The sequence below is a fragment of the Alternaria viburni genome, assembly GCF_023758015.1.
Source record: "Alternaria viburni strain BMP 2772 chromosome Unknown scaffold_4, whole genome shotgun sequence".
Lineage (NCBI taxonomy): Eukaryota > Fungi > Ascomycota > Dothideomycetes > Pleosporales > Pleosporaceae > Alternaria > Alternaria viburni.
Genome location: NW_026055773.1, coordinates 661756 through 688210, shown reverse-complemented (window position 1 = coordinate 688210; position 26455 = coordinate 661756). Strand labels below are relative to the sequence as shown.

Genomic DNA, 26455 nt, shown 5'->3' with positions numbered 1-26455 from the left:
CCTTCTTCACACAAGCCCCTACTTTTACAGCCCCTACTATACATATTTCCATCTCAAATGAGATCCAGTAAATTCGCTTGTAGATCCTTCACTGGAACATCGGCAAGGGGATCTTTGCCGGTAAACGACGCAGCCGCTCGGTCTGACCTGCTCATTTTTGTAATATCGTAGTGTTCACCGCCCATCTTGGGATGACGCTTGTCTTTGTACGCGTTGAACTTGTCGTTCCAGTGCCATGGGTCTTTATCCGCTTCTTTCGCATTGCCTGTGTTCTCGACATTGTCCAGACCCCTCTTCCTCTTTCCGTTGGCTGTTGGCGGCGGAGAGACCTGCTTCTCACCTGTGGCCTTCGGGTTTGCGTTCTCTTTGTCGGCGTCGTCGTCTTCTAAAATTGTGACTGGATTCTCCGCCGAGCTACCAGCGGAATCTTTAGCCGCCCTTTCAGCCTCGAGCTTCTCAGAAAACGTTGTCCCAGTCATGATCTTCTCGACCTCTCCATTGGTGTGCGCGAAGTCATCATCGACGTCGCCGACCTTTGCCAGTTTGTCGAGGCGGAGTTTCGTCGCAAAGATTCCCTTCTCGGGGTCAAGGTTGCCCTTCTTGAAGTAGTTGACGGCTTCCTTGCGCCATGAAACGCATTGCCCTTCGATGCCAAAAGCAGGGAGATCGTGCGATAGCTCCAGATAATACGCAATGACGATTGCCAAGTCAAGGAAGCGGGAATCTGGCTTGAGCTCGCCTGCTGCTTCAATAGCCGCGAGCACGGTGAGTAGTGCGCAGCCCATTAAGCCGATCATTTCGCAGGTTGTGTCGCCGTCTTCGTTATTGATGAGCGCGGTGATGTGCTCGTTTTCGTTCAGCCACAGCCCCACTGCGCTGATGACAGACCACATTTTCTCGATCCGGTCCTTTTTGGCGTGGAAGCCTTGATTGAACTCGACCATCTTTGCGCTGTTAGCTTCCAGCTATCATGCGCAGCTAACCATTGCACTTACCATATTTTCCATAATTTCTTGCATTCCCCATCCTTGCCAGTCTGTATACAAATTCATCTCAAAAGCGTCTGGGTCGCAGTACTTCGCTTTTCTTCCCAGTAGATCCGCCTTGAGCCACGCATCCCACAGCATGACCCATTTGTGCTCCGGGTGCTTGCTCGCCGGTACTTTGAAGAGGCCATCTTTTCTGAATTGATCGTCGATGGGCTTGTAGAGCTTTTTGAAGATCTCAGATTTAGATGAAATGAAGGCGTCCGGGTCCAACGTCCAATTGAGATAATTCCTGCCTTCAATGTCGAAGAAAGGATGCGGTATACAAACGTAGTCGTAGGGTGCAGGATCGGCGGGCTTGCCCGTGCTGCTGTTCTGCTTATTTTTCTTCGGCTTGTCGTTCTTGTTGGGGCGCACCGACTCGAAGGCGGAATCCGAGCTCTCGCTGCCCGAATCTTCTAGGAAGACGCCGGAATCGCGCGCGGTCTTCTGTTTCTTCGCTGGAGGCATTTTCACGTGGGATATGAGACGGGACAGGTGCTCAATAATATGTATTTGATGGGAATAGATAGTTAATCGATGATCTTGATGGATTGGAGGTGTGGGTTGATGAGGTTCATCCGGGTGTTCGTGGGATCATGACATCAAGGGGCTTCGTCATCGCTCCAGGACCCCTGAACAACGCGAACCTCTCACGATCGCACGTGAATGGCGTTTGGTGGTATCGCGTCGCGTCTGGCGAGCCCATGTTGTCCGCAACTTGGAGATTCTGATAAATTCCCAAAAGCTGGCCGTCTTTTGTGACATTACAGGGTCCACTTGGGTAGAGAGAGGGTAGAAGTGATGGCAGAGGGTGAACAGGCAGCGGGGTGCGACATCTGGACGGACGGACGCGTCGAGGGAAGCTTGTGCCCCAACCAGCTAGCGCAACACCACAACCGCGACCATCCATGGATCTCGGCTCGCACTATGTACTTTCCAACGAACCAGCACGACCTCTGTTCGCCCTACAACCCCATCACATCTCCGAAGAGTATTGCCGAGAATGTCATCTCATACAAGGAGAACACCAAACACCCAGGAGCCTACATATTCGTCAGATCTTCCAATCTGCTTCTTATATCATGCTGTAGTCTGCAGACCTGTCTAATTCTTTGTTTCCAACAAACGCTGCTGCATCTCGGACGCGGGTTTGGGCTGTTGCGGAAGAAGCGCCTGATGTCCTTTTACGAGCAAGTCGCGAATGCCCTCCTCTCGCGCATCGGCGTCTGTCTCAATGATGCGATCCCAGAGGCCGCACGGTCACTTACAGCTCAGGTATTCAAAACGCGCGGAGGGTACCGACTGTTCGTGACCTCATACAATGATCACGGACGTTGACGATATCGAAACAGACCTTGGTGTTGGTTGCCCAAGTCGTTGGATACCAATGGTTACGATATAGTCCTTGTTGTGATCGAGTTGCAGATGCATCTGTTGATCGTTCGGCCGCTCATCGCGTCATACGACGGCCTATGGAACTGAGATGTATACCGGCTTTCACGTACTTGCAGGTCGGAGCGACTCTTCCCAAGAGTCCCAGACGCCAGCATGTCTCGAGATCTCTGTATGCGTGCAAGTATGCGCATGGGAGACGGAACGGCGCAGGTTGTGTATGGAAGTAGTGACTGGGACTTCATCGTGGCGTATTCTGCCCTTACTCTGCAGCCTACAACAGCGCAGAAGCAAGGAACCGAGAACTTGCTACAGCGATGTAGACTTCTAGGTTCTCTGTTGTTACACTGGTCGTTCTTATAGCGTTTTGTTGTAGTAGGTACGCACGATGCTTAAGCTGCGTGAGACGTGCCACGGATGAACTACGTCGAAGAGAAGGCAGATGCTTGGATGAGAGACTACGGCTTTTCCATGCCTACCGCTCAGTGCACAGCGGCCTGGGTTCTTTCCCGATACTAACTGTGTCTTTTGTTCGCGGTAATGCCTTGTACTTGTGTAGGCCCTGTTACAACCAGCTAGTGGATCAGAACTATGTATGTTACTCCCAGCTTAATTGTTCTGCCACATATCGGCCTGCACATGAAGCCAAAACGCATTGGACTGTCAACCAAAAAATATGTCAGCTGACTTCGATCTCCAAAAACATGAGCATACATAGCGAGCCTACCACATTAGTAACAGCACACAGCCAGAATGCCGGCAAAAGATTTGCCCCCTGGCAGGATCGAACTGCCGACCTCGGGATATCTGCTCTGTCGAACAGTCATATGTGTAGATATGAGACCCACGTGATAACCAACTACACCAAGGAGGCTTTGTTCTTCTCATTTGGCCCGATTAGGCCGCTCATATTTCACCGCTCACCGCTCACCGCTCACCGGTCGCTCCTGCCGTTGTTGCGCTCGCTCCTTCCTCCGTTGACCCAAACATCCCTGTCATTTCACCCTCCACCGACCCAAACATCCCTACCACCCCACCCTTCCCATCCATCCTATGCTACCAAAAAGACTGGGCACACATTTGAGTACATAACCCAGAAGTCTACATTGCCTTAAAATCTTGCGAAATGGTTGTTCTCATCTTGATGTAGTCTGCAGAGCACCTGTTGATTTACACCTTGTACGAGGCACTCCGACTCTCCGACCTCGGCCTATCTTATCATGCACGCTAAAATTTTGGGCAGTTGCGTCACGCCCAACAGTCACGATTGACGCATCTGATGAGGCACTGGAGTTTGTTTTCCTGAAATTTGCAAATGATCATGGCTTCACGAATGGCTTCGCAGCGCGTATGCGCTACATTGCGCGCATCTCGCATCAACTACGTCCCCGCGCGGTTTGCTTCCGCAGCCTCTGCGGTTAGGGGGTCCAGTCTACCACAGGACGTGAAGGACGCCATAGCCGTGAGTACCAACCTACACACGCTCTGCAGCGCTCTCCATAATGACACTCTATAGCGCGACTCCACACTACCTACACCCGACCCGCCCTCATCCTCCAAGACAGCCGGCCTCGTCAACCAGCAATTACCGTACATGGTCCCGACCTATGTCCGCCCACCACCGATGTTCGAGAAGGGCGAGGGGTGCTGGATGTGGGATATCGAGAACAGGAAGTACCTCGACTTCACAGCTGGTATCGCCGTCAATGCGCTGGGGCACTGCGACCCTGGCGTAGCGCAGGTCATTGGAGAACAGGTACGTCAGTCACCACTACATCGATTGCGGCTTACTGACTCCCTCCCAGGCCAGGCAGCTCATGCACACATCGAACCTCTACCACAACCCCCACACAGGCCTGCTATCGAAGCAGCTGATCCAGCTCACGCACGCGACCGGAGGCTTTGCCAGTGCAACCCGCACATTCATATGCAACAGTGGTTCCGAGGCCAACGAGGCCGCCATCAAGTTCGCGCGCAAGGTCGGAAAGTCAATGTCACCGGACAAAGAGAAGCACGAGTTCGTTTCGTTCCACAACTCGTTCCATGGCCGGACCATGGGCAGTTTGAGCGCGACACCGAACCCCAAGTACCAGACACCGTTCTCACCGATGGTGCCCGGTTTCAAGTACGGCACATTCAACGATGTGGACGCGGTTAACGACCTGGTCACCGACGCGACGTGCGGTGTCATCGTGGAGCCAATTCAGGGAGAGGGTGGTGTGAACGTTGCGACACCCGAGTTTCTTCTCGCGCTCCGAAAGAGGTGCACGGAAGTCGGTGCCGTCTTGATCTTTGACGAGATACAATGTGGTCTAGGCCGGACAGGTACCTTCTGGGCACACGGCGGCTACCCCAAGGAATGCCATCCCGACATTGTAACCACAGCAAAGGCACTCGGCAACGGATTCCCCATTGGCGCCACCATCGTCAACGACTTCGTCTGTGACAACATCAAGACTGGTGACCACGGCACCACCTTTGGCGGCAACCCCCTCGGATCCCGCGTCGCTTCATACATCCTGTCTCGTCTCTCATCGCCAGAGATCCTCGATTCGATACCCGCCAAGGAGCAGGCATTCCGCAAGCACTTCGACGCTCTCCGACAGCGCTTCTCCAGCCAGATCAAGGAGGTCAGAGGCAAGGGGCTGATCTTGGGTCTTCAGCTTGATGTCGATCCTACACCCATCGTTACTGCTGCTCGTGAGAGGGGTCTGTTGATCATCACATGCGGTACAAACACCCTGAGATTCGTTCCCCCACTCGTAATCACCGAAGCGGAGATCGAGGAGGGCATGCAGATCCTAGGGCAGGCGATGGAGAGCGTGTGGGTCAAGCATGAGGATGTGGAGGGCACAGACGGTCAGCAGGAAATGCGATAATGCATATCCTGGTTAGCATGGTGTTCATCGGCGTTGTAGACGGGTAGCATTGTACATATTTCACCAAAAGTCAAGGCATTAGAAGGATGATAGCAAGTTGTATGAATGAATTGTATATTGTCATATACTGATCCCATTTGGAGTACTAAAGCAAAACTAAGTAAGGCCGAAGCCAGCTCAGACGGGTATAGTACATGCAAAGTAACTTCCAAACCGAGTGTGAAGGAAGTCGATTGGGCGAGCCCGCTGTTCAATATAGAAATAGAAATGGAATGTGTGCCGTGGTATAACTCCAGAGCTGTATGGGTAAGATCTTCATGTCTCAACCGCTGCCAAAGATGCTGGCGACTGGTTGGGACGATGCTGCACCGGCAGCATTCAAGCCGCCATTTTGAGCAGGTCCTCGCACCGGTAAGCCAGTACCAGGCGTAGAAGGTGCAGTCGTACTATTGGTACCACTCGCATCCTTGTTCCCGTCCTTCTTCGCAACCTTCGAAGTCTTCGCCTTCTTCTGCGGTCCATCCTTAGTCTTCTTCTCAGCGCCTCCATACCGATGGTACTTGTGCCTATTCGGTCGCCCAAAGACCTGCCGCGGTGTCTGCAACAGCGCAAAGCTGGACAACCCCTCGCCCTCGTCATCACCCACAGGCAGAATCTGAGCATTTTGAATGATCTCGATGATGCCAGCGTCATCCTCAAGCTCCTTCGCTTCTTGGTGGTCAGCACGAGACATCTTCTTCGCGCGATTGAAGATTGCATGCTCGATTGTGTTCTCGAGAACTAGAGTTTCGACGAGCACTTCTTTTGTTTGTCCAATGCGATGGGCTCGTTTGATGGCTTGCGCTTCGATGTTCGGTCTGTTGATCGGGTTCACGATAAGTACGATGCTCGCCGCATTGAGGTTTAGTCCAAGCGCACCGCACGCGACATCGATGAGCAAGACTCGCACATCTGGATCTTCGTTGAACAGTCGTACGTACTCTGATCGTAGTACGTTGTTTAGGGTTCTCGCGTAAATGCGATGGTTCACATACATCAACTCAAGACATTGGGCGATGTAGAACGCCGCGTTGTCACCATCGTAGAAGATGATGATCTTCTCTTTCTCCTGGTGCTGCATCACCTTGTCCAACAGATATGTAAGTTTGGCCGATGTTGTGCCAATGCAGCGTGTGTTTCGGAGATCGGAGTCTGCGGGAAGGTCCGCTGTCTCGTCTGCGAAGGTAAGCTTTCGCTTCTTCGTGCGAACGGGTGATGCGATGTCCGGGGTGTCTTCAATGCCATTCGCATCGTTGGATCCTGGTGACGTCTTAGGAGACGATTTGCTCGCAATGGCTGATGTCCGACGACTAGTCGATGGCTGTTGACCCTTCACCAACGAAGTAGGCACTCCTGTCCTCTGCAGCGGCAAGCCGTTGACTCTGCCTTCGCTTGACTCCTTGAGCTTACCCTCTTCCTCTGCCATCGCAATGGCCTTTGCTTTTGCTGCATATCCAACAGCATCCAGCCCGACCGTTGGATCTGAAGACCGGATGCTGCTATCAACGTGGAGTTGGCCCTCGATGAGCTGCGTGACGCCAACCACGATGGGCTCCGCCGGGTAAACAAGTGCAAATGCCTCTCGCGCCGCTTCTGGCCAACTGTTGACAGCCATACCCACTTCATGAGATGTACTCAATGCAATCCATTCAGCGGAAGCCGTAAGCTTCGACACGATTTGGCTGCTCTCCAGGAGGGATTGCGCGTCCTCAAGCGAGCAGTTCTTGTCCTCTTTCGAAAGGTACTTACTGCTCGTTTCAAGCGTTGAGACAACATCTGAGAGGCTGAAACCCGTCCAGGTAAAGTTGGACTGCCGTAAGTTTCTGATGAGACTGTGACGAGCTTTCACGCTATTCTTGTGGAATAGATAGTCGACATCGGTCCGCTCGCTCGTGATAGCGTTTGCTCGCAGAACCTGGATGAATAGGTTGGCCGTCATCTTATCAAACCAACATGGCTTGAGGTACACGGTTCTGTGTCGCATCGGGGGTAAGACAATGTCCTTCTCCACATCCTCTGGGCGTGTCTTCACGACCAAGCCTTCCAGTGCTCGGACGAAGCATGAAGAAAACCCGGAATAGGTCTTTCGGTACTGATGTTCGTGGCGGTAAACGTATTCATCCCAATCGAGCTTACCTTCGGAGTTCTCGCACCATGGTCGAACCATGAGAAAATGGGAAGCAAGCATACCCAAAGCTTTAGCAGCTTTGGCGTTCTCTGCATCATGATTGAATGTCTTTCTCTTTTCAATGGCAAGTTCGCGCTGCAGTACCGGGTCTGTCTCCGGATCGACGGTGGACATGTCTACCTCCACACCGACCAAACTTTTCGCAGGTGCTTTGAACCAACGTCAGCATATGTACACATGTCACAATTTGCACAACTTACTTCCTGATACGACCCAGCGTCTCTCCGCTTGTATCTGCTTAGCGACAAGTACAGCATTCGAGACAGAGCTCGAGAAAGAATGTCCTTCATCGATAATGATCCGTAGCCAGTGTATCTTCTTCAGTGGCGATTCGTACACTCTATCAGTGTCGACGCAACTGCAGTCTGGAATCCGAGTTGCTCCGATGTAAGGACAGTTACAAACGCGAGAGGCTCCAGAACCCATGCGTCGTCCTTGTTCATCCTGACCGTCTTGGATCTCTTGTTCGAAGCGGTTGCGAGTGAATAGAACCACATCAAACTTCATGAGTTCAGTGGGAGCAGGTAGTTCGCTTCGAAAATCCATGGTCTCGTCGGTGGGATGGGTGATCTTCGCCTTACTGGCGCGCTTGGGCACAAAGTCAACGACGAGAATCCTGAGGCCACCCGGAAGGACGTGCTTCTGTATTTCTGACTGCCATTGGTGCAGTAAGTTTCGCGGTACGACAATGATAGTAGCGGAAGAGAGGACCAATTGACGTGTTGGCGGTATTCGGGTATTCCTGTTCATGCGTGGGATATCTGGTGGTATCTCGTAGAATGGAACATCTCGATCCAGCGCATCTTTGATGCTTGTCATATCTCCAGCCCCGTTCGCCTCAGACTGCTCGAGAAAGGACTTCATTGGGATTGAATGTCGGCCAGCGGAAGAGATCGCCATGTCTACCAACGATCCGGGTCGCTTGCGAAGAGGAGGTAATGGTCGGTATGCGGCTGGAACTTTGGGAAGATGGCCCTTACTTGCCAATATAACGGCCAAGCAAATTACCGTTTTCCCCAGGCCCATGGTCTCTGCCAGAATACCACCCCGGTTCATTTCGTAGTAGCGCGGCTCTTGTAGAAACGATCCATCTCGAGGCCCGAAGTAGAACTTCTTGCCATCGGGCGAGGTACGAACCTCCAATCTTGGATCAAGCTGCAGCTGTGGCGAAGCTTCCCGTTGCAGCATCAAGCTCGCCGACCGTGTCTGATACGCGTATAATCTAGTCTTGAGCCCCGGTAGAGCCTGTTCACCATGCTCCGACCACTCTGAGACTGCCGCAGAATCTAGTACGTCTTGTACGGCGGCACGTGTATAGCGACACTTGATCCTCCCCACGTCGGGCGCAGGTGATGGTAGCTTGTTGAAAAGGTAGTATAGCGAGAAAGGTTCTACATAAGCCCAGGGATCAAAGTAACGCGTCTCATCAGGATTTGAGTCTCCATTCCAAGCACTCGGTGAGATGTCAATTTGTTGGAGCAGTGTCCGCAGAGCGTTCTTCAAGCTCTTGCTGTTACGGTCAATCGTACGACGAGCCCAGTCTTCTGGCAAAAGATAGACGCGAAGAAGGTCGTGGTGAGACGCATTACCAGGCGTTCCTCTACGCGCGAATATCCGAATCCATTGAGCTTCAAGCAGTCGTGATGCTTCAATACCGATGCTGGCCTTGATCTCGTCGGTAAGCTCTTGGTGCAGTAACTCGACCCAATCGCCTCTCGACGGTGAGATTGAACTAAAATCGAATGTGTGTTTGAAGTGAAGGCAGCCAAGTGCGATGTACCGATCCATGTTCTGTGCACCAGTCTCAACACACTCCACCTTTTCGGGAGCTGATAAGAATCCTGGGGTAGCGGGCGTAGATGATCCAGTAGCAGCAGAGGCCCGCGCCGAAGACGAAGATATGGATATAGCATCGTCACGGTCGTTCATTTGGTGATCAGTTGATTTGTCCATGTCCTCGCGTGCGGCTCGGTGATCATAGCTGCTGCTAGTCGTGCCACATGACGTGGGCGACGTGATTGTTGTAAGCCCGACCATCATGAACGTTCGTTATCAACAAAGCCAGTGGGTACGACCGTACAGCCCGAGACTACGGGACAAGAGTTTGAGTCGATGATGGTAGGTGTGTTGCAGGTGAGACGGGAGGCGACTGCCTGAATGCCAAGTAAACAGCAGTCGCGTTCCGCACTAACCCAAAGCGTTAGCGCGTTCCTTCAGTATCGCGTCCTGACTTTTTTAGTCCGGGCAAGACAGTAGCGAATGCACAATGTAGTGCCTGTCTCGGTGGTTCTTTGCGACGGATGTAGAACGACAGGGATGCAGATGCGTTATATCCGGTGGTAAACATCTCTACGCGTGACGCGACCGTAATTAATCTGCTATATTGCAGACTGGGGTCACGTAATGCGAAGTTGCGATCACATATAAAGAGACCCGGGGACTGAATCAAGTCGCAGTCTTGCATATTGGGGCTTCAGGTTCTTCTTCGCGATGTTGTCGTTCTTCGCTCAAATTTTGTTGGTAGCATCGGGCGCACTCGCTGCGCCGGTGGAGAATGCCCAGAGCGCCGCAGCAACTGTAGGCAAAATACGTGGTGTTCGCGACCCAATTTACCATCTATACTTGCAAGCAAGCGCTAAGAATTGTACGCTGATTTCCTTCTCTTGACATTCAGCTCTACTATTTTTCCAGGAACTTGTTGATAACACGTATAGCATCGATCCCTGTGCTGGGACCCGAAACCGCAGCTGACGAATTTACCATCGGCGGCACCATCCAATCGAAAAAGACAAGCCAGTATCTGAACATTGCGACCGCATCGACAAGCTACAAGCCGTTGGTCTGGAGAGCCACTGGGGAGACTACGGCGTGGGGGTTGGAGGGTGATACTATCATTACTGTGCAGAGCAGTAGCTATGGGCGACGTAAGTACTCAGGAAGGAGGCATGTTCGGCTCATTGTCGGCGGTGCTAACACGCAGCCTAGAGCTGAACTTCCTAGTGTGCAAATCGGCTGAAGCGAGTTACTACGATCTGTACTTGCAGACGGGGAGCGATACGCCGAGTGGAAGGACATGCAGCAATTACCAGACGATCCATCTACCGTGTCTGTGTTAGAGGTTACGGATGGCCGATGGCTGTGTATGCAAGTTGCTAGGGATAACAACCGCGCCGTAGAAAACCATGGAGTTAATGGAAAGTTTGTCAAGGCTCGGTTCAATCAGTAATCAAGAATGCTGAGCTGGTTCATGCAGGTGTGGTGTAGTGAACATCCGCAGGCAGACAGCGAAATCGAGAGATCGTGGCCGCGGCAGTGTTAGCCCTATCCGGAATAGCGTCGTTGGTGCCGCACGATGCCCGCAGGTGGCCGGGACATCTGGATCCACCGATGATTAGTGACGTATCGACCTTGTTAACTCCGAACAGCGAAGCTCTTTCGATGATGATTAATGGGACAATGTGGGGAAGATACTTCAGAATATCAGTCCCCTCTTCCTTCCACCAAACACCGATCAATTGAAGCACACAAACAATCATGTCATACAGCAGAGTAGGAGTCGTCACCGGCGCGAACAAGGTATCTACACACGTCCACAGCCTCTTCGGGAGTACCAAACTAACATTGACAGGGCATCGGACGCGCCATCGTGCAGCAGCTCGCCCTGCAATACCCCAAGTCGCCGCTCAACAACGGACCCTTGCTGATTTATCTGACGGCTCGCGACCAGGGCAGAGGAGAAGCTGCCGTTAAGGATTTGGAGCAAGATGCGGCATTGAAGCAGGCCAAGGCATTGAAGGCCGATGGTGGTCTCTCTGAGATCAAGTTCCATCTGCTTGACATCACAAGCAGCAGCAGCATCAAGACTCTTGCGGACCACTTGAAGCAGGCTCATCCGGATGGCATTGACTTTGTCATCAACAACGCTGGTATCGCGTTGGACGGCTTCAGTAAGTATCTCCTTCCAATGTACAATCCGCCGTCCCTAACATGATTAGATGCCGACCTCGTCAAAAAAACCCTCGACTGCAACTACTACAAGACGCTCGAGGCGTGCCACACCTTCCTCCCCCTTCTCAAGCCCACCGGTCGCATCGTGAACCTCGGCAGCATGGCTGGCAAGCTCAACAAATACTCCGAAGAAGTTCGCAACCGTTTCCTCGCCTCCAAGACCGAAGAGGATGTCACAAGCATCATGAAGGACTTTGTTGCTGCTGTCGAAGCTGGCAAGGAGAAGGACGCTGGCTTCCCTAGTGCCGGGTATGCTGTGAGCAAGGCAGGATTAATTGGAGGCACACGGGCGCTGGCCAGACAAGAGAAGGAGAAGGGAAGCAAGGTATTGATCAATACATGCTGCCCAGGTTATGTCAACACGGACATGACAAAGGGTAAGCAAACCTTTCCTCGGGTGCACCATGTGAGACATGTACTGACTGTATGCACCAAATCTAGGCAACGGAACGAGAACTGTAGAAGAAGGTGCTCAAACCCCCGTAATGCTCGCGATCCACGACATCCAGAACAAGACAGGTGCTTTCTGGCAGTACGAGAAGGAGATCGACTGGGTTGGTTAGAAGTACAAAGGAACAAAATAAAATGTTTACTCCACGATTGGTCTCGATGGTGGTCTGACACGTGCTTGTGGCTGACGACTTACGCGCTTACATGCAGACCATGCAGGTCAGAGTTCGTTCTCAATACACGTTATGCGCCACCGAAGACGCCCGTTCACGTACCTACCTTGTAATAGAGCACCCGCATATGATCAGAAGGCGAGATCTTACATCTGCCCCCACACGTCACATATCACACCGCATGTAAACGCCGAGATCTGTTTCACATAAATACTACGTCTATGCAAACAGATCCTCCATTCCAAAAAGGTTCACCGTGCCCATACTGGCCCACGAACTAGAAAAGCCGACCTAAGCAAGGTTCCTCCGCTTGCAACCTTTTCAACATGCACCTTACTACTCTTACGTTGCTTTCAGCTCTCGCCATCTCCGCATCTGCGGCGCCCACTGTACCCAGGCCACCTATTTGCGGCACCATCTACCTACAAGGCGGCAAGACCCAAGTCATCTACGGTGATGCTTGTTATGGGATCACGGGCAAAGCAGTATCAGCAACGGTGTCTGAGGCGTGTGGATGCGATTTCTCACAGTAATCCTTGTCGCCTAGAAGAAATCGCGAAGTAGATTGGGCTAACGGGAGTGCAGGTGGGATACATGCGATGCGGGAAAGTTGAAGGCGAGAAGTATCACTGGAGTGCCTATCACGGACGCGAAGGGATACTGGTGCATCCTACATTAACTTGAAGCTTTCGGTACAGAGAAAGGAGTGCTTTCTTCCGTCGTACTGTTTTGGTCGATTCATAGCTCTTATGTACAAGATGCTCATACCCATGGTGTCGGTTTTTCACTATATATCTTCTGTAGTGTAACGAACACCAGGGCGGAATACTGCAAATACCATCATGGTTCCGCATGTCGCAAAGGCAAATGCCCAGAAACACAACCTCATTTGCAACTCCACTTCATGTTAGACCTTCTTCCTGAAGCAAATGATTATGCCTGCCAGCATGCAACATGCCATCCATCTAGCATTTGTGATCTTCGTTGCCGAGGATATGTGAGAGTGATGACCATTGTTTCTGGAGCTGGTTGAGCTTTTCCTGGGCGTCATTGTTTTTCTTGGCCTTCTCTTTCTCGATCGCCAGTTCGGTTGCCAGCTTCTCATTAATGCGCTTTTCTGAACTCAATGCGCGGTCATCTTCAAGCCACCAGCGTCTGTACATGTCACGGCTTCCCTTTACCTCAGCCAGCTGACTCTTAGTTGTGTCTAGCTCGGTCTCGGTCGCATCCAGTTTATAGCTGACCGCCATCCACGAGTCCTCAATCTTGTCAATGTCTTCCTTGGCGTGTTCAAGTTCCTGCGTCATTTCTTCGAACATGGTGTATAACTTTGTCTGCGCTTTGTTGAAACTCTGGAGTTGTCGCTTCTGTGTAGTCACGTCAGTCATCTTACTCAGCAAGAAATGTTATTATGAGGATATCTACCGCTACTCGCAGACGATCAACTGCCGTAGTCGCATGCCTGCTCTCGGCTTTGCCCGAGGGGCGGTCTGTTTCTTTCGCTCGTGCCATGTTGGTATCGTGAAGTTGAATCAGGTCCTCGTGAGATGGCTCAATGCTGCAACGTAGTCTTAGGAGTATGGAATTTGAAGATTTAGATACGGAAGAGAATGGTATTATTATATGCCTGGGAAGCACTACACAGGTAAAGCTGGCTGCAGCCTTAGAAAACGCAGCCCTGGAGGTGAAGGCGGCGACGACACACCGCAGATCGCTGGATTGAGTTTTGCTGTACGCCGAGAGGAAGGACCAGTCAATTGAAGATAAAGGCAATCTAACATGTCGTAGATTGAGATAGAAACAAGAGATAACAGTTTACATATGTATGGCACACGTGGACGAAAGCGAACGGGATGCGCCTTTACTCTCTCACAGACTTCCTGTTCACATCGCGACAACGATACGTGAGTATGAGAACAGCATTTCAGAGTGTGTTAGAGACGACCAATAGGGCCCTCGAGAACGTGATGCTTTTAAAGGCGCCAACGCGAAGGCGGAAGGATCGCGGTGTGGAAAGCCTTCGCAAGCCAGACGTAACGGCATACCTGATTATGTAGGCGACATACTTGATATCTACACGGCCAGTACTTGCAAAAGTGTGGCACGATTGAGCTTAAAGCAGTGCGAAAATGATCGTGGTAGTAAAAGAGGTAGAGGAACTCCGTACGATAAGGCCGATCGAGTGCCTGGGGCGCGCTAGCCTGATTAGCACCTTCCCACTGCCACAGAAACTCACGATGCCCCATGCCCGTATCAACCCTTAACCATCTGAAGTGCCTTCGCATTACGCACGAGCATGTGCTGCATCCAGCACGGTCAGTATTCCCACGGAAAATGCAAGTCGCCGGCAATGTAGCCGAAGGCTGTCAGAGGGCGAGTCATGGCGGATGACGCTGCGGGGAAAGGACTCGTCAGGCACCTGTTGGATATTGTTCTCCGCATAAGCATCCTCAGCCCAGGCTGTTCCAAGCAGCAGGTACTTGCATGCAGCAGCATAGCTGGCTCATCCAATGATAGCATACTATGATAATGCGGGCTGGATCCGATGTGGTATTGTTCTAGATACATATACCAGGGGTTTGGCCTTCACGCGTCGCGTTATTGCTTTTGCGAGCCTTACATTGCGCATACCTTTGAACCTTTATATCGACGTGAAAGCCATACTTACATCATGGGCAACCACGCGCTGATTTATGGCGCTTCTGGAATTTCTGGATGGGCCATTGTCAATGCTATCCTGAACGGATACCCTTCCAAGGATGCTTTCTCACGAGTAACAGCGATGGTCAATCGACCGCTGACACGTGAGATGGCTCTCTGGCCTGACGATCCAAGATTGCAGATAGTCTCTGGTGTCGATCTTATCAAGGGCACACAAGAAGAGCTAGAGAAGCAAATCAAAGAAAAGGTCAAGGATGTTGAGACCGTGACACAAGTGTACTTCTATTGTAAGTCAAAGTTGTCAGACGAAACCGCAAAGTCTGACAATACCAAGCATACAAGCAGATCGACGAACCAGAAGCCGAGTGCAAGACCAACGAAGCGATGTTGGAGCGCGCTGTGACTGCGATCGATCATCTGTCCTCCAAACTATCGTACGTACTGCTTCCGACAGGAACCAAGATCTACGGTTGCCAGATGTTAGACAAGTTCCCATTCGCGAACGACCTACCGCTCAAGGAAACACTTCCACCGATTCCCGAACCGTACCTTTCCCAGCTTTTCTACTACAACCAGATTGATTGCTTAAAACGCATCTCCAAAGGAAAGAACTGGAGCTGGTGCGAGGTCCGGCCAGACAACATCATCGGTTTCGTGCCGAATAATAACGCATACTGCCTTGCGCAAACACTGGCGTTGTACCTTTCGCTATATCGATCGGTTGAGGGCGAGGGCGCAAAGTGCCCATTCCCTGGTACTGAGAAGTCGTGGATGAACAAATACAATGAGTCTCCACAAGATATGGTTGCGCACTTTTCCATCCACGCGTCTTTGAACCCAGAGAAGACCGCGTCGCAAAGCTTTAACGTGGGCGGTCAGGAAGATAGCTGGAGCGGCAAGTGGCCGGTAATTTGTGATTACTTCGGTCTGAAGGGTACCGGGCCTGAAGAGGGCTCACCACAGCCGGGCGCGTACATTGACGCGCATAAGAAGCAGTGGGAGGAACTGGAGAAGAAGCACAATCTCAAGAAGGGAAGCGTCGATAGCGATATCACGCACCCTGGATTCCAGGTATGTCGCAAATCTGGTTGCGTCGTGTGCGCGTGCAGTAGCTGACCACTATTAGTACTTCATCATGACAATGTTCGACTTCGACCGCCAGATGAGTATGGAAGCTTCGCACAAGGTTGGATACACGGAGGAGATTGGGACGAAGGAAACATGGACGACTGCGTTCGATCGTATGAGGAAAGTGAAAGTGATACCCTGATGTCGTGAAGGAAACCTTGGAAGAGTGTGCTGTGAGTGTTTAGGGGACCTTAAGGGTCCGGCAAGTGGGCCTTCCAAGCTCGTGGCTGCCCGGGCCCCCGCGTCATGCCCATTGGCGAACACGACCTGAGGTTTCAATACATTCCTGTTTAATATGCGCGACTCTCAGCCAAAGTCTCACTGCTTATAAATAGCGCAAGGTCGGTCAATTGCTAGAGCTATGACGCTAGCCGTCGGTCTCATCTGGACTCCTGTTTGCTGCGCCCCCACAATGCCATTGAAGCAGCACCATCTAGGCGACTGATGAACAGTCTCGATATCCTCCGATGCTCCCATCTGCGGGAGGTCCGCGAAACAAGCTGGTCCTGAAAGGCCTGGGCGTAGTGGCCTTTTTCTGCATAGGTGCGTCGCGTCAGCGTTCCAAGGTTCCGGGCGCGTTAGACTCAACTACAGTTGTCGCATTGGCACTCCAAGATGCTGCCCATGTTGGACACCTGTGTCTTCATTATATGTTGCTAACATCTCCATAGTAATCCTGCTGCTGATGTCAAGCTTCCCCCACAAACGACCGGGCGCGAACCTCAACCTTCCACTACGCATACTTCCGCTCGGCGACTCGATAACTTGGGGTGGCCAGCCGGGTGCAGATAACGGGACAGATGGATACCGCGCACAACTAATCCACGCGCTTATACGTGCGCGCTACGCGTCGGTGAACTTTGTCGGCACGCAGCGCTCTGGGCTCATGCCCAACAATGACAACGAGGGGCATCCAGGGGCCACCATCAGCGAGCTTCAGGGCCTGATGAAAGCTGGACTTCAGATGCGACCGAATGTCGTCTTGTTGCATATTGGCACGAACGATCTTGCTCGACCCGAAACCGCAGAAGAGAAGTGGGCAGATGCGCCGAAGCGTTTAGCAGCGTTGTTGGACGACGTGCTGGACATGTGCCCGGACGCTGCGGTGCTGGTTGCGAAGATCATACAGGGAGCGGATACACAGGCGCAGGAAAACATAAAGAGGTTCAATGATGCCGTGCCTGCAGTTGCGAAGAAGAAGCTTGATCAGGGCTTCAAGGTTGCGGTTGTCGACCACAGCGTCGTCCTGCCCGAGGAGTTAGTTGACGGGCTACATCCGTAGGTGTTCCAGTTACCTGTGGCTTAGAACCACGTTTGCTAATCGAATCAGGTCCTATTCCGGGTACTTTCACATGGGAAACATCTGGTTCGATGCTATCAAAGCTGCCAGTGGCCTACACGTCATAACACCGCCCGTCGCAGCACAAGAAACATGACCCGCGCGTGTCGCACCCGTCTATAGCCAACTAGTTATCAAAACTACCACATCGAGCTTCACGACACACAATCTCCCCAGACACTGGTGACGACGAAGACGCCTCTCAGGTTGCACGGGTATCTCACATGCGAGCTTAATACCTAGGTACCCACGAAGCTGTCAAGATTGTCAGACCGAGCACAACAGAAGAACGAGTGCGTGTGGCACTGTGACCACGCTATAGGCGACCACGTCCGGACCAGTCTTCATCGACACAATGCAATTCGTCTTGCTTACTGTGCTACGCTCACGACTCAAGCCTGATCATGCCATTGCCATGCGCGAGTCGCATGCATCGGCCATACGCTCATTCGCTAGCTCCGATTGTGGAAACCTGCGCGGGGTCAACATGCGGGCAGGCGGGGCGCCCACGCTGCATCACGCTAAAGCATATCCAACCCCAAGCATGGAAGTTTGCCCTTCTCACAGAAGGCGTGATCACTTTTTGCATGTCGGCAATATCTGTAAAAACGCCTCAGTGGAATGACAGATGTCGTGGAACACGACAATCTGGTTTCTAGGGCCTCGCGGTTAGTCGGCTAGAATTGACAGACGCTTTTGGCAAGTCTTTCTGACGGCTCTGCATATATGGCGTCGGATATGCTTTGGCGAGCTGCTGCCGCTATGGCAACGACGGATGACTACGCGTTGTAGTGCATGTAGCGTCATGGTCACAGGGATCGGTCGGCTTTGGTATATCTCAATCGTCGTGCGGTTCGTGTCTTGTTCAGCCTTACTTCATTTGTGTCAGCTTGGTTGTTGCTTTCTGTTCTCTTGACTATTCGTTAAAAAAACGACTGAATAGAGAGCGAACTTCACCATGGGTTTCGTAGACGAGGATCGCGCCCGTCTAGTTGCGATCTGGGCACCCGCTGCAGTACGTCTTTCAGCTCTCCTCTTGACATTGATCTGATAAGTCCAGTTCGTCACATACGTAGTCTTGACGGCAATCTACAACCTCACACTTCACCCTCTTGCCAAATACCCCGGCCCGCTATTGTGGCGCATCTCGCCCGTTCCCTCGATAATCTCACTACTACGCGGCCGCATTGCCTTCGACTACAAGGTCCACCACGACAAATATGGACCCGTAGTGCGCGTCATGCCTAATGAGCTTTCCTTCAACACAGCAAAAGCTTGGGACGATATTTACGGACATCGAGTCGGGCTTGCGAACATGGACAAAGATCCTATCCACGTCGGTGCTGTAGAAGCGATTCCAGGCGCGACGAATTTGACCATGGCTCCTGATATCCACCATGCGAGGCAGAGGAGAGCGCTGGCTCATGCTTTCAGCAAGCAGGCTTTGCTGGAACAGCAGTATATCTTGAAGGGATATGTGAACCTATTTGTGGACAGGCTGAGGGAAAAGGCGCACAAGGGTGAAGCGGCGAACATGGTTTCATGGTTCAACTTCTGCACCTTCGACATCATTGGCGACCTCAGTTTTGGCGAGCCGTTTGGATGTCTACGCGAAGGTACATGTCACCCACATAAGCGTTGTCGCAACATGTACTCCCAGGCTGTACTGACATATATTTTCAGGCGAAGGCTCTGAATCCGCAAACTGGGTCGTCCTCATCTACGAAGCCATCAAATCCGGCGCGATCGAACAAGCAACGCGCCGCTTTGCCAGACCCGGGTCTCTCGCGCAGAAGTTCCTCATGTGGTGCATACCCACCGTCGTCCGCGAACGCCGTTTCCGCCATCTGCGCAACTCGACTGAGAAGACTGTGAAGAGACTGAACCAAAAAGACAACGATCACCGCGACTTCATCTGGTACATTCTGAAACAACGAGAGAAGAAGAACGAGGTCAGCGATGACGAGGTGATCATGAATGCAGCTTTGTTCATCGTGGCGGGCAGTGAAACTACTGCAACGGAGCTCTGTGGACTAACGAACTACCTCTTGAGAAACCCCGTCATATTCCAGAAGTTGAAGGACGAGTTGAGAAGCGCGGTCAAGACAGAAGAAGACATCAACATGGACGTCTTGGGCAGCTTACCATACATGAACGCTTGCATCGAGGAGGGCCTTCGCATCTTCCCTCCAGTACCCGTTGGTCTCTTGCGCACAGTGCCCAAAGGCGGTTCCTTAATCGACGGCCACGCCGTACCCGAAAACACCTCGGTCTGCGTCAGTTCTTGGGGCGCATCACACTCAGCTGCCAACTTCGCGCAACCGGACACTTTCATCCCCGAACGCTTCCTCGACACACCAGAGTTTAAAGCACAATTTGCCAGCGACGCCAAGAAAGCGGCGCAACCCTTCTCGACTGGACCGAGAGGGTGCATTGGCAGGAATTTGACGTACGTCGAGTTGAGGCTGATTCTGGGTGCGATTTTGTGGAACTTTGATGTTGAGTTTGCGGATGGCGCGCCGCTTTGGGATCCGAAGGATGAGTTCAAGGGGTTGAAGGCGTATAACACTTGGGAGAAGAGTCCGTTGATGGTTAAGTTGACGGATGTGAGGAAGACGCCTGCTTAGAGGCTTTGGCATGCGGCAGCGCAATGACTAAGGATGGCAGTATATAAATTCTACATCTGGTAAGGGATTTAATATTCGCTATATTGCTCAATCAATGTACCTGCTGCTTATCCAGCACCTGTTTGATCACTCATGCACTTGAAGAGTGCACTAATCAACACGCCCACGTGACCTCGCGATAGCGCGACGCGGCCCGCGGGGCTGGGTTAGCTCCGAATCTCCTACGTCAGCGTCCACAATCGCCGGCAGCTTGACATCAACAGTCACCACCGATGCACAGACACCCGATTTCTCTACTTGCAAAACAATCACCGACCTCTGCTAAACTCAGTTACCGAGCCATACCGCGACTGCGCATTTCCACTATACAGCACAGCCTTCTCCCACGCACCTTCCACACCCGCGCACCACTCTGCGCAGCCTACAACATGCCGCAAGATCCAAAGATCGTCAAAGTAGAGGTAAGTTCAAACTGTACGATATAAATGTGAGATATGTACTGACTGTTTACGTCTGCCTCTACAGCCACTTCCTGCCAGCGAGGCAAAGTGGATCGAGTTCCAGAAGATCTCATGGCAGGATCAAACTGGTAAAGACCGCGTATGGGAAGCCGCGGCGCGCAAGACTCGAGGCAAGGCAGGCGTCGACGCCGTCGCCATCACCACAATCATCCGCCACCCCTCGCGGCCGCCTTCCACCATCATCATCCTGCAGTACCGCCCACCCGTCAATGCCGTCTGCGTCGAGCTTCCCGCCGGTCTAGTCGACGAGAAGGAAACACCTAGCGAGGCCAGCGTACGAGAGCTACACGAGGAGACTGGATACAAGGGCAAGCTAGCTTTCATCAGCCCGACTATCGTCTCCGATCCTGGTCTAAGCACCGCAAATATGCAATTGGCCATGGTGGAAGTCAACTTGAAGGAAGGCGACGCGGAGCCCGAGCAGGCGCTAGATGATGGCGAATTCATCGAGAGGGTCGTGGTACCAATCGACGAGCTGTACGACCGCTTGGTCAAGTACGATCAAGAGGGCAAGACAGTAGACGCGAGGCTTTGGCATTGGGCTGCGGGATGGAATGCCGCGAAGACGATGTTGTGATAGAGCCTGCCTGGGCCTGGGCGCAGTCCCGTCACCAACTCCATCGATGATTTCCTCGTGGCGCGATGTTATGTGCAGGTAAACGATCCCCTCAAGCGCGTCATCAGCGGTCTGACCTTCGAGGCTTCATGATCACATCAAGGCGCGGTTGGTAACTTGCTCACAGAACACGCTGCTTGTGGGTAATATCAAACGAACACCCAATATTCGAGACCACTTGGCACCCGTGATCAAAGAACGTGCTCTTTACCTAACTCAAAATGGCGTTTATCGCCTTTCGTTTCCTGCTCACTCGTTCCCGCGACGAACGCTCTCAGTTCCTTGGCTTCTTTTCGTCATTCCGCCAGCTAACACCGCCTCCTGCTTCACACGTGCGATTACCGCAAGAGTCACCTGGGTCTTTGGTCGCTATGACGGTAAGAGCGCGCTGTAATAGTGCCAGTAGCGTGCACTCATTGGCGCATATAAGCTGCGAACTTCTTCGTTCCTTCTCTTCTACACCAGCTCCGACTTCCCTGACCAGCGATTTCTCCCGAAAGCTATTCCTATATACAGTACTCGATCTTATCTCCCTTTCTCACATATCAGATCTCCTAGATCCTCTCCGATCTACCTATCATCGACACGATGCATTCCTCCAGTTACTTCGCTGGTAAGTTGCCCCATGAAGTCTTCAAGCTCGACTAATCGAGGACAGTTGCACTCAGCTTCCTTACTGTGTTTACCAACGCCGCTCCGACTGATTTCAAGACCCAAGACATGTCCAAGGACTGGACCCATGTTTTCTCCCCTGAGCACTTCATGTCCTCACTGATCGAGCCTGGCTCCTCGATGGCGTCTATATCCGTGCCTAGTTGGATCGGCATGGGTGACCCAGACATTCCTCAGATTCGAGGTGAACTTCGGAACCACTGTCCCTTCTCAGTCTGGGCTCGTCTATCTATCGCTGCCAACAACTCCTTTGGGGTGCCCTGCGACCATGCTGGGGAGACCCAGATGGTGGAAGTACTACCAGGCCATAGGTACAAGGCGCCCTTCCCGTGTCAGCTGAACCAGTGTGGTCACAACAGTACGTATTTCCTATTTCATCTCCCAACCTTCCTCATTACCTGCAATTGCTCCTGCTAATACACACCCAGTCAAGGTCGCCTACCATCCCGAGGATCGCAACGTCTACCAGATCGAGTACTCCCTGGACCCCCATGACGGCCGTATGTGGTATAACCTCTCTGCCGAGGACGGTGCGCCATTCCAGGATGTTGAGCGCTACCTCGCTGGCTTCGGCCCCACATGTCCTTTCGTTCACTGCGCGCCTGGCCAGTACGGTAAAGACCCGGTCCATGGATGCGACTGGCCGATCCAGCCTGTCTGCGCTACTATCGGTAGCGTTGTCGGAGTGCTTTGTGGTAGGTTGGAGTAGGTTGGCGGGTATGAGGGTCGTTGTTGACTTGGAGTCGAGGATGTTGATTGAGTGTTCGCGAACTATATAGACTTGGATATCAGAGGGCTTTTGTATGGCATTTGGCAAATGCGCAACATGAGCTAGATAGATATGCTGCGAGACACTCCGGTGTTCATCTATTAATCATCAATAACCTATCACCATGCACATCCTCGTTGTCCTACACTCACAGTGATCATTAAGTCCATTACCGCATTTTTCGTGGTGGAGAAGCTTGCCACGTATAGGCTGTACCAAGCATATGGAGTTAACCACAAAGTCAAAGACACCTCACGCATGACCTGTCCAACCACCGAAATGACTTGAGGACGACAAAAGTGCATGGTCCTTCAATTGCTCAACCCACTGAATAGTACTCCCCATCGGATCTCTTGAGACGGCAGTCTCATACGCTCATCCTGCTCGGCTCGAACGAAAACAATACATAGATCATGCGTTTCATTCCACACTTCCTCCGCAATTAGTTAGAAACGCCTCATCGATGCCAGCGTGTTTGCACCGCTTCGATTCATCGAGATGAGTCCCTTGGTTGATTGTTTAACCGCTGATGTATCTAGACCGCCCATAGAACACTGCATGTCCGGGTTCGACTTTTAACACTCGATCGCTCACCGTCTTTGACTCCGAGCTTGGCATCATCTCCGCAACTCGACCGGTGTCGCTCAAAATGCACTGCTAAGGTGATAAAGAGATGGAATGAGGCACACAAAAAGCTCTCCATGTTGCTCAGAATAAGCAGAGTGCATCTTTGACTCAGACTGCGGTCTCGTCCCGGCTAGGTCACCCACCTTCCTCACCTTCACCTCGCAAAACTTGGACTGCATCTTTCGGGAAATAGCGCCCCTCCGCTCCTTCCTCACCTTCACCTCTCACTTCGAAGCAATCTTGCGAGTAAAACCGCCCCTCCACTCAACACAATCCTTTTCTCTCCAACCCCATTCAGCGTCAAGCAAAACACACTCATACAGCTTCTCGTCAACTCCCAAAAGCTCACCATCATGTACATCCTCACCGTTCTTTTCCTGACCCTGGTCTCGGTTCTTTCCCTCACCAACGCGACCGTGATTCCCAACTTCCCCGACAGCGCTCCTTCCATCCACCTGGTCCTCAACAACAACTGCGGCTTCGATGTGTGGGTCCGCCAGGGCGTCGCCGCTGAACCCGGGTCGCGCATGGGCCAGGGCGAGAACTGCGGTCCGATGAGTGCCAAGGACACAGAGGAAGTCAAGGTCAGCGCCGGCCAGAAGTTCATCACGCCTGTGCCTATTCTCGAGGATAGCTGTGGACATTCTGGTAAGTGAAAAGTGCGGAGGTGAGGGATCGTTTCGATGAGAACTATTGCTAATTCATGCGAATAGTCAAGGTCGCTCGCAAGCCAGCCGATTGGCAGACGGTTTATCAGTACCAGATGACCTGGGCTAAGGAAGATCACAAGATCTGGTAAGTCAGTCTTTCTCCTCTCTTCCTATCACCAAAGACTACCTTTCCCACACCTTTCCTGCCTCTTCGTGCAGACCTCAGGCCTTCCTGAATTCGATGCTAACACCTCTGCAGGTACCAACTTTCTTGCATGAACGGAAACCCTTTCACCGACGTCGTCCGCCAGATCGGTGGTCCCTACGACTCCACCTGCCCGCTCTTCCGCTGCGAGGCTGGTAACAATGGTAGCCAGTGCGATTACCCCCTCATGGCCAACTGCGCTACCGTCGGCGATGTAGTTGGCTACCTCTGCTAGGTTGAATGGATGACAGAGAAGACCTGAGGAAGAAAAGACCCCGGTAGAGAACAAAAGCACTGCATTGGTACTGAATGGTACATGGAGATTCCACTGAATTAGCCATGAGCTCTTATGAGCCATGGTCTTCTTGTCTGGATCGGTAGTTTACTGAACTCAATTGATCTATCTCATCCCCAACTCTTCTTCACTCTGCCGTCCGAGTCTCTTCAACCACATGCATACATGCCCTAGTTGTTCGCCGTCTTATCGTTGTAGTAATGCACAGTCTGATCAGCGCACCCACTCGGCGTCTGATACAAGTAATTCCCCAAATTGATATACAACTTCTGCCCAGTGCACACATACCACGCACTCTTATTCGGCCGATTAACACCCGCAACACTCCACTGAAGATCATCGCCACCCCACGCAAACGTACCATACGTATTCTTGCTCTCCGAGAAGCTGACAGCAAGCGACATGCCGTTGATGGAGCGCTCCTCGGATACTACGGCGTAGAGAAGCTTGACGGGTTCGCCAGGTGCGGAGACGAGTTGGACCAGCTGGCCGCTGACAACCTGGAACTGGCCTGCTGTTGTGTAGTCGCCGAGGAGGGCGGGGCCGGTCGAATAGAGGGGGTTCGTTTGGAAGTATTTGTGGAAGTTGGGGGCTGCGACGCCGCGGATCCAGTAGTAGCCGCTTTGGAGTGTCTTGCCTGGTCCGGTGCCTGCGGGGGTGCTGGGGGTGGTTGGTGCACCTGGTGTGACTGTTGTAGATGTTGGTACTGGCATAGTGGACATGGTGGAGGGCCCAGACGTAGACGTGGGCGCAGGTGCGGGTGCCGCGCCGGGCTGGCATTGAGAATAGTAGTCACTGAGAAGTCAGCATTGGTGCACGAGGCATTAATGCGATTCAGTCTCTTACTTGATCTTGACGCAGCCGGCACCTGAGTTGCATGCTGTCTCTCCAGACCAGTTCGTACCACCACCTGGTCTCCGATTAGCAAATGTACTCTAACTACTTTGTGATGAGCATACATTGCTGCCAATCTCCTACAGCTGCATGAGTAGTGCTAGCTAGCAGGGCTAGCAGAGTCGTGATCGAGCAACGCATGATGAGGCAAGGTATGGCAACTGCTTCAAGTGGATAGCTAATTGCTTATCTTCTCGAGAATAGAACATTTTGATGTACAATCCTGCTACCATATATCTTCCATCTCCGTTCCAGAACGCTACCACATGATGCCAGATATAGTGCTCGTGCTGGATATGATTCGGACCGTGGTCGCCGCGTAAAGTGGTTAAAGTACCCTAGGGCGACAAGCGAGCACCAGAACCCGGGAGCAAGGCTGAACTGCAATACGCTTGTGCGACGCCAAATTGCTTAATCAATATACTGGTGTCCAAGTGGCTAACGCCCGATTCTTGTGACTGCAGCCCATGCAGGGATTGCCGACCGAGCCTGTAAATCCGGGTACCAGCTCATATCGCGTACAACAAAGGCTTGCTCGGAAGTCCTTCTCGAAGTCTGAACAGTCGGTCTGGTCGCCCTCCTAGAGTCTGAGCGCGAAGTGTGGCAGTATGATATCCCATTGTTTCGCGACAGTGCGACACGGGCACTCCATCCGGTCACCGGCTCGCGCGTATGATGTGAGGCTCGTCGCGTGTGCGTAGGCTTGCTCTTGTTCGTTGCGCGATCGCTCGAAGGCTATGCGTGTACCACGAGTGGCCATCCCGGCGTTTAGACCTGGACGAAAGCATCTGCATCATCTTCCTCTCCTCAGTCCACCTCAGCGACGCCACTGATAGGCTCCGGGCGCGCCGAAAACACAATCTTGTACTTCACCACCTCCACAATCTCCAGCTCCTCATCTTTCGCACCATCCTCGTCCCCAAGCCCACTCATCTCCACATCCTCGACGTTTATCTTCTCCCTCCTGCGAATGACACCAAGCGGTGTGGGCAGCTTCTTGCATTCGCCCGTCATGCGCTGGCCTTTGCCGACGTACATGTAGACGCGCTTCATCCATTTCGTGTCGCTCGGGTCGTTGATGGCGGGATTGTAGTGTGGGAAGACGAGTTTGCCGACTTGTGTGGAGGCCACGGAGGCTGCAGGCGGGGGGAAGTGGATTGTGCCCTGGATTTCGATGAGGGCCAGGCCCGAGGGCGTGTGGAGGAGCTGCGGAAGGGGGTTCTCGGCGCGAGAGGATGTTGCGGAGGAGCAAGGGAGATGGATCGGTACCGACGGCATCGCGGAGAGTTGATCG

General features: G+C 52.4%; 12 protein-coding genes and 1 non-coding gene across 13 annotated transcripts; 7 read left to right on the top strand and 6 right to left on the bottom strand.

Annotated features, from left to right (window-relative positions):
• Nucleotides 1–53: 53 nt before the first annotated feature.
• J4E79_002495 (uncharacterized protein) lies at nt 54–1496 on the bottom strand (the record flags this gene model as incomplete). Its single annotated transcript, XM_049351393.1, has 2 exons — nt 54–944; nt 996–1496. The coding sequence occupies 2 exons, from the start codon at nt 1494–1496 to the stop codon at nt 54–56; spliced, it is 1392 nt and encodes a 463-aa protein (XP_049214031.1).
• A 1693-nt stretch (nt 1497–3189) lies between these two features.
• Nucleotides 3190–3294, bottom strand: J4E79_002494. The gene has a single exon. It is a non-coding gene; the product is annotated as a tRNA-Met (tRNA).
• Nucleotides 3295–3735: 441 nt separating this feature from the next.
• ARG8 (acetylornithine aminotransferase) lies at nt 3736–5299 on the top strand (the record flags this gene model as incomplete). Its single annotated transcript, XM_049351392.1, has 3 exons — nt 3736–3882; nt 3937–4176; nt 4226–5299. The coding sequence occupies 3 exons, from the start codon at nt 3736–3738 to the stop codon at nt 5297–5299; spliced, it is 1461 nt and encodes a 486-aa protein (XP_049214030.1).
• Nucleotides 5300–5621: 322 nt separating this feature from the next.
• J4E79_002492 (uncharacterized protein) lies at nt 5622–9479 on the bottom strand (the record flags this gene model as incomplete). Its single annotated transcript, XM_049351391.1, has 2 exons — nt 5622–7675; nt 7727–9479. 2 exons carry the CDS (start codon nt 9477–9479, stop codon nt 5622–5624), a joined length of 3807 nt encoding a protein of 1268 aa, XP_049214029.1.
• A 537-nt stretch (nt 9480–10016) lies between these two features.
• Nucleotides 10017–12097, top strand: J4E79_002491 (uncharacterized protein; the record flags this gene model as incomplete). Its single annotated transcript, XM_049351390.1, has 6 exons — nt 10017–10170; nt 10241–10450; nt 11080–11102; nt 11155–11473; nt 11522–11911; nt 11976–12097. 6 exons carry the CDS (start codon nt 10017–10019, stop codon nt 12095–12097), a joined length of 1218 nt encoding a protein of 405 aa, XP_049214028.1.
• Nucleotides 12098–13122: 1025 nt separating this feature from the next.
• Nucleotides 13123–13669, bottom strand: J4E79_002490 (uncharacterized protein; the record flags this gene model as incomplete). The annotated part of the gene is made up of 2 exons (XM_049351389.1): nt 13123–13524; nt 13583–13669. 2 exons carry the CDS (start codon nt 13667–13669, stop codon nt 13123–13125), a joined length of 489 nt encoding a protein of 162 aa, XP_049214027.1.
• A 1159-nt stretch (nt 13670–14828) lies between these two features.
• J4E79_002489 (uncharacterized protein) lies at nt 14829–17382 on the top strand (the record flags this gene model as incomplete). Its single annotated transcript, XM_049351388.1, has 5 exons — nt 14829–15105; nt 15153–15889; nt 15945–16059; nt 16618–17224; nt 17277–17382. The coding sequence occupies 5 exons, from the start codon at nt 14829–14831 to the stop codon at nt 17380–17382; spliced, it is 1842 nt and encodes a 613-aa protein (XP_049214026.1).
• An 861-nt stretch (nt 17383–18243) lies between these two features.
• Nucleotides 18244–19912, top strand: J4E79_002488 (uncharacterized protein; the record flags this gene model as incomplete). The annotated part of the gene is made up of 3 exons (XM_049351387.1): nt 18244–18300; nt 18346–18901; nt 18969–19912. The coding sequence occupies 3 exons, from the start codon at nt 18244–18246 to the stop codon at nt 19910–19912; spliced, it is 1557 nt and encodes a 518-aa protein (XP_049214025.1).
• Nucleotides 19913–20340: 428 nt separating this feature from the next.
• Nucleotides 20341–21010, top strand: J4E79_002487 (uncharacterized protein; the record flags this gene model as incomplete). The annotated part of the gene is made up of 2 exons (XM_049351386.1): nt 20341–20373; nt 20438–21010. The coding sequence occupies 2 exons, from the start codon at nt 20341–20343 to the stop codon at nt 21008–21010; spliced, it is 606 nt and encodes a 201-aa protein (XP_049214024.1).
• Nucleotides 21011–21637: 627 nt separating this feature from the next.
• On the top strand, nt 21638–22430 carry J4E79_002486 (uncharacterized protein; the record flags this gene model as incomplete). Its single annotated transcript, XM_049351385.1, has 3 exons — nt 21638–21662; nt 21708–22079; nt 22150–22430. The coding sequence occupies 3 exons, from the start codon at nt 21638–21640 to the stop codon at nt 22428–22430; spliced, it is 678 nt and encodes a 225-aa protein (XP_049214023.1).
• Nucleotides 22431–23470: 1040 nt separating this feature from the next.
• On the top strand, nt 23471–24207 carry J4E79_002485 (uncharacterized protein; the record flags this gene model as incomplete). The annotated part of the gene is made up of 3 exons (XM_049351384.1): nt 23471–23765; nt 23831–23912; nt 24027–24207. 3 exons carry the CDS (start codon nt 23471–23473, stop codon nt 24205–24207), a joined length of 558 nt encoding a protein of 185 aa, XP_049214022.1.
• A 230-nt stretch (nt 24208–24437) lies between these two features.
• On the bottom strand, nt 24438–24989 carry J4E79_002484 (uncharacterized protein; the record flags this gene model as incomplete). Its single annotated transcript, XM_049351383.1, has 1 exon — nt 24438–24989. The coding sequence occupies one exon, from the start codon at nt 24987–24989 to the stop codon at nt 24438–24440; it is 552 nt and encodes a 183-aa protein (XP_049214021.1).
• Nucleotides 24990–25968: 979 nt separating this feature from the next.
• On the bottom strand, nt 25969–26439 carry J4E79_002483 (uncharacterized protein; the record flags this gene model as incomplete). Its single annotated transcript, XM_049351382.1, has 1 exon — nt 25969–26439. One exon carries the CDS (start codon nt 26437–26439, stop codon nt 25969–25971), a length of 471 nt encoding a protein of 156 aa, XP_049214020.1.
• Nucleotides 26440–26455: the final 16 nt, after the last annotated feature.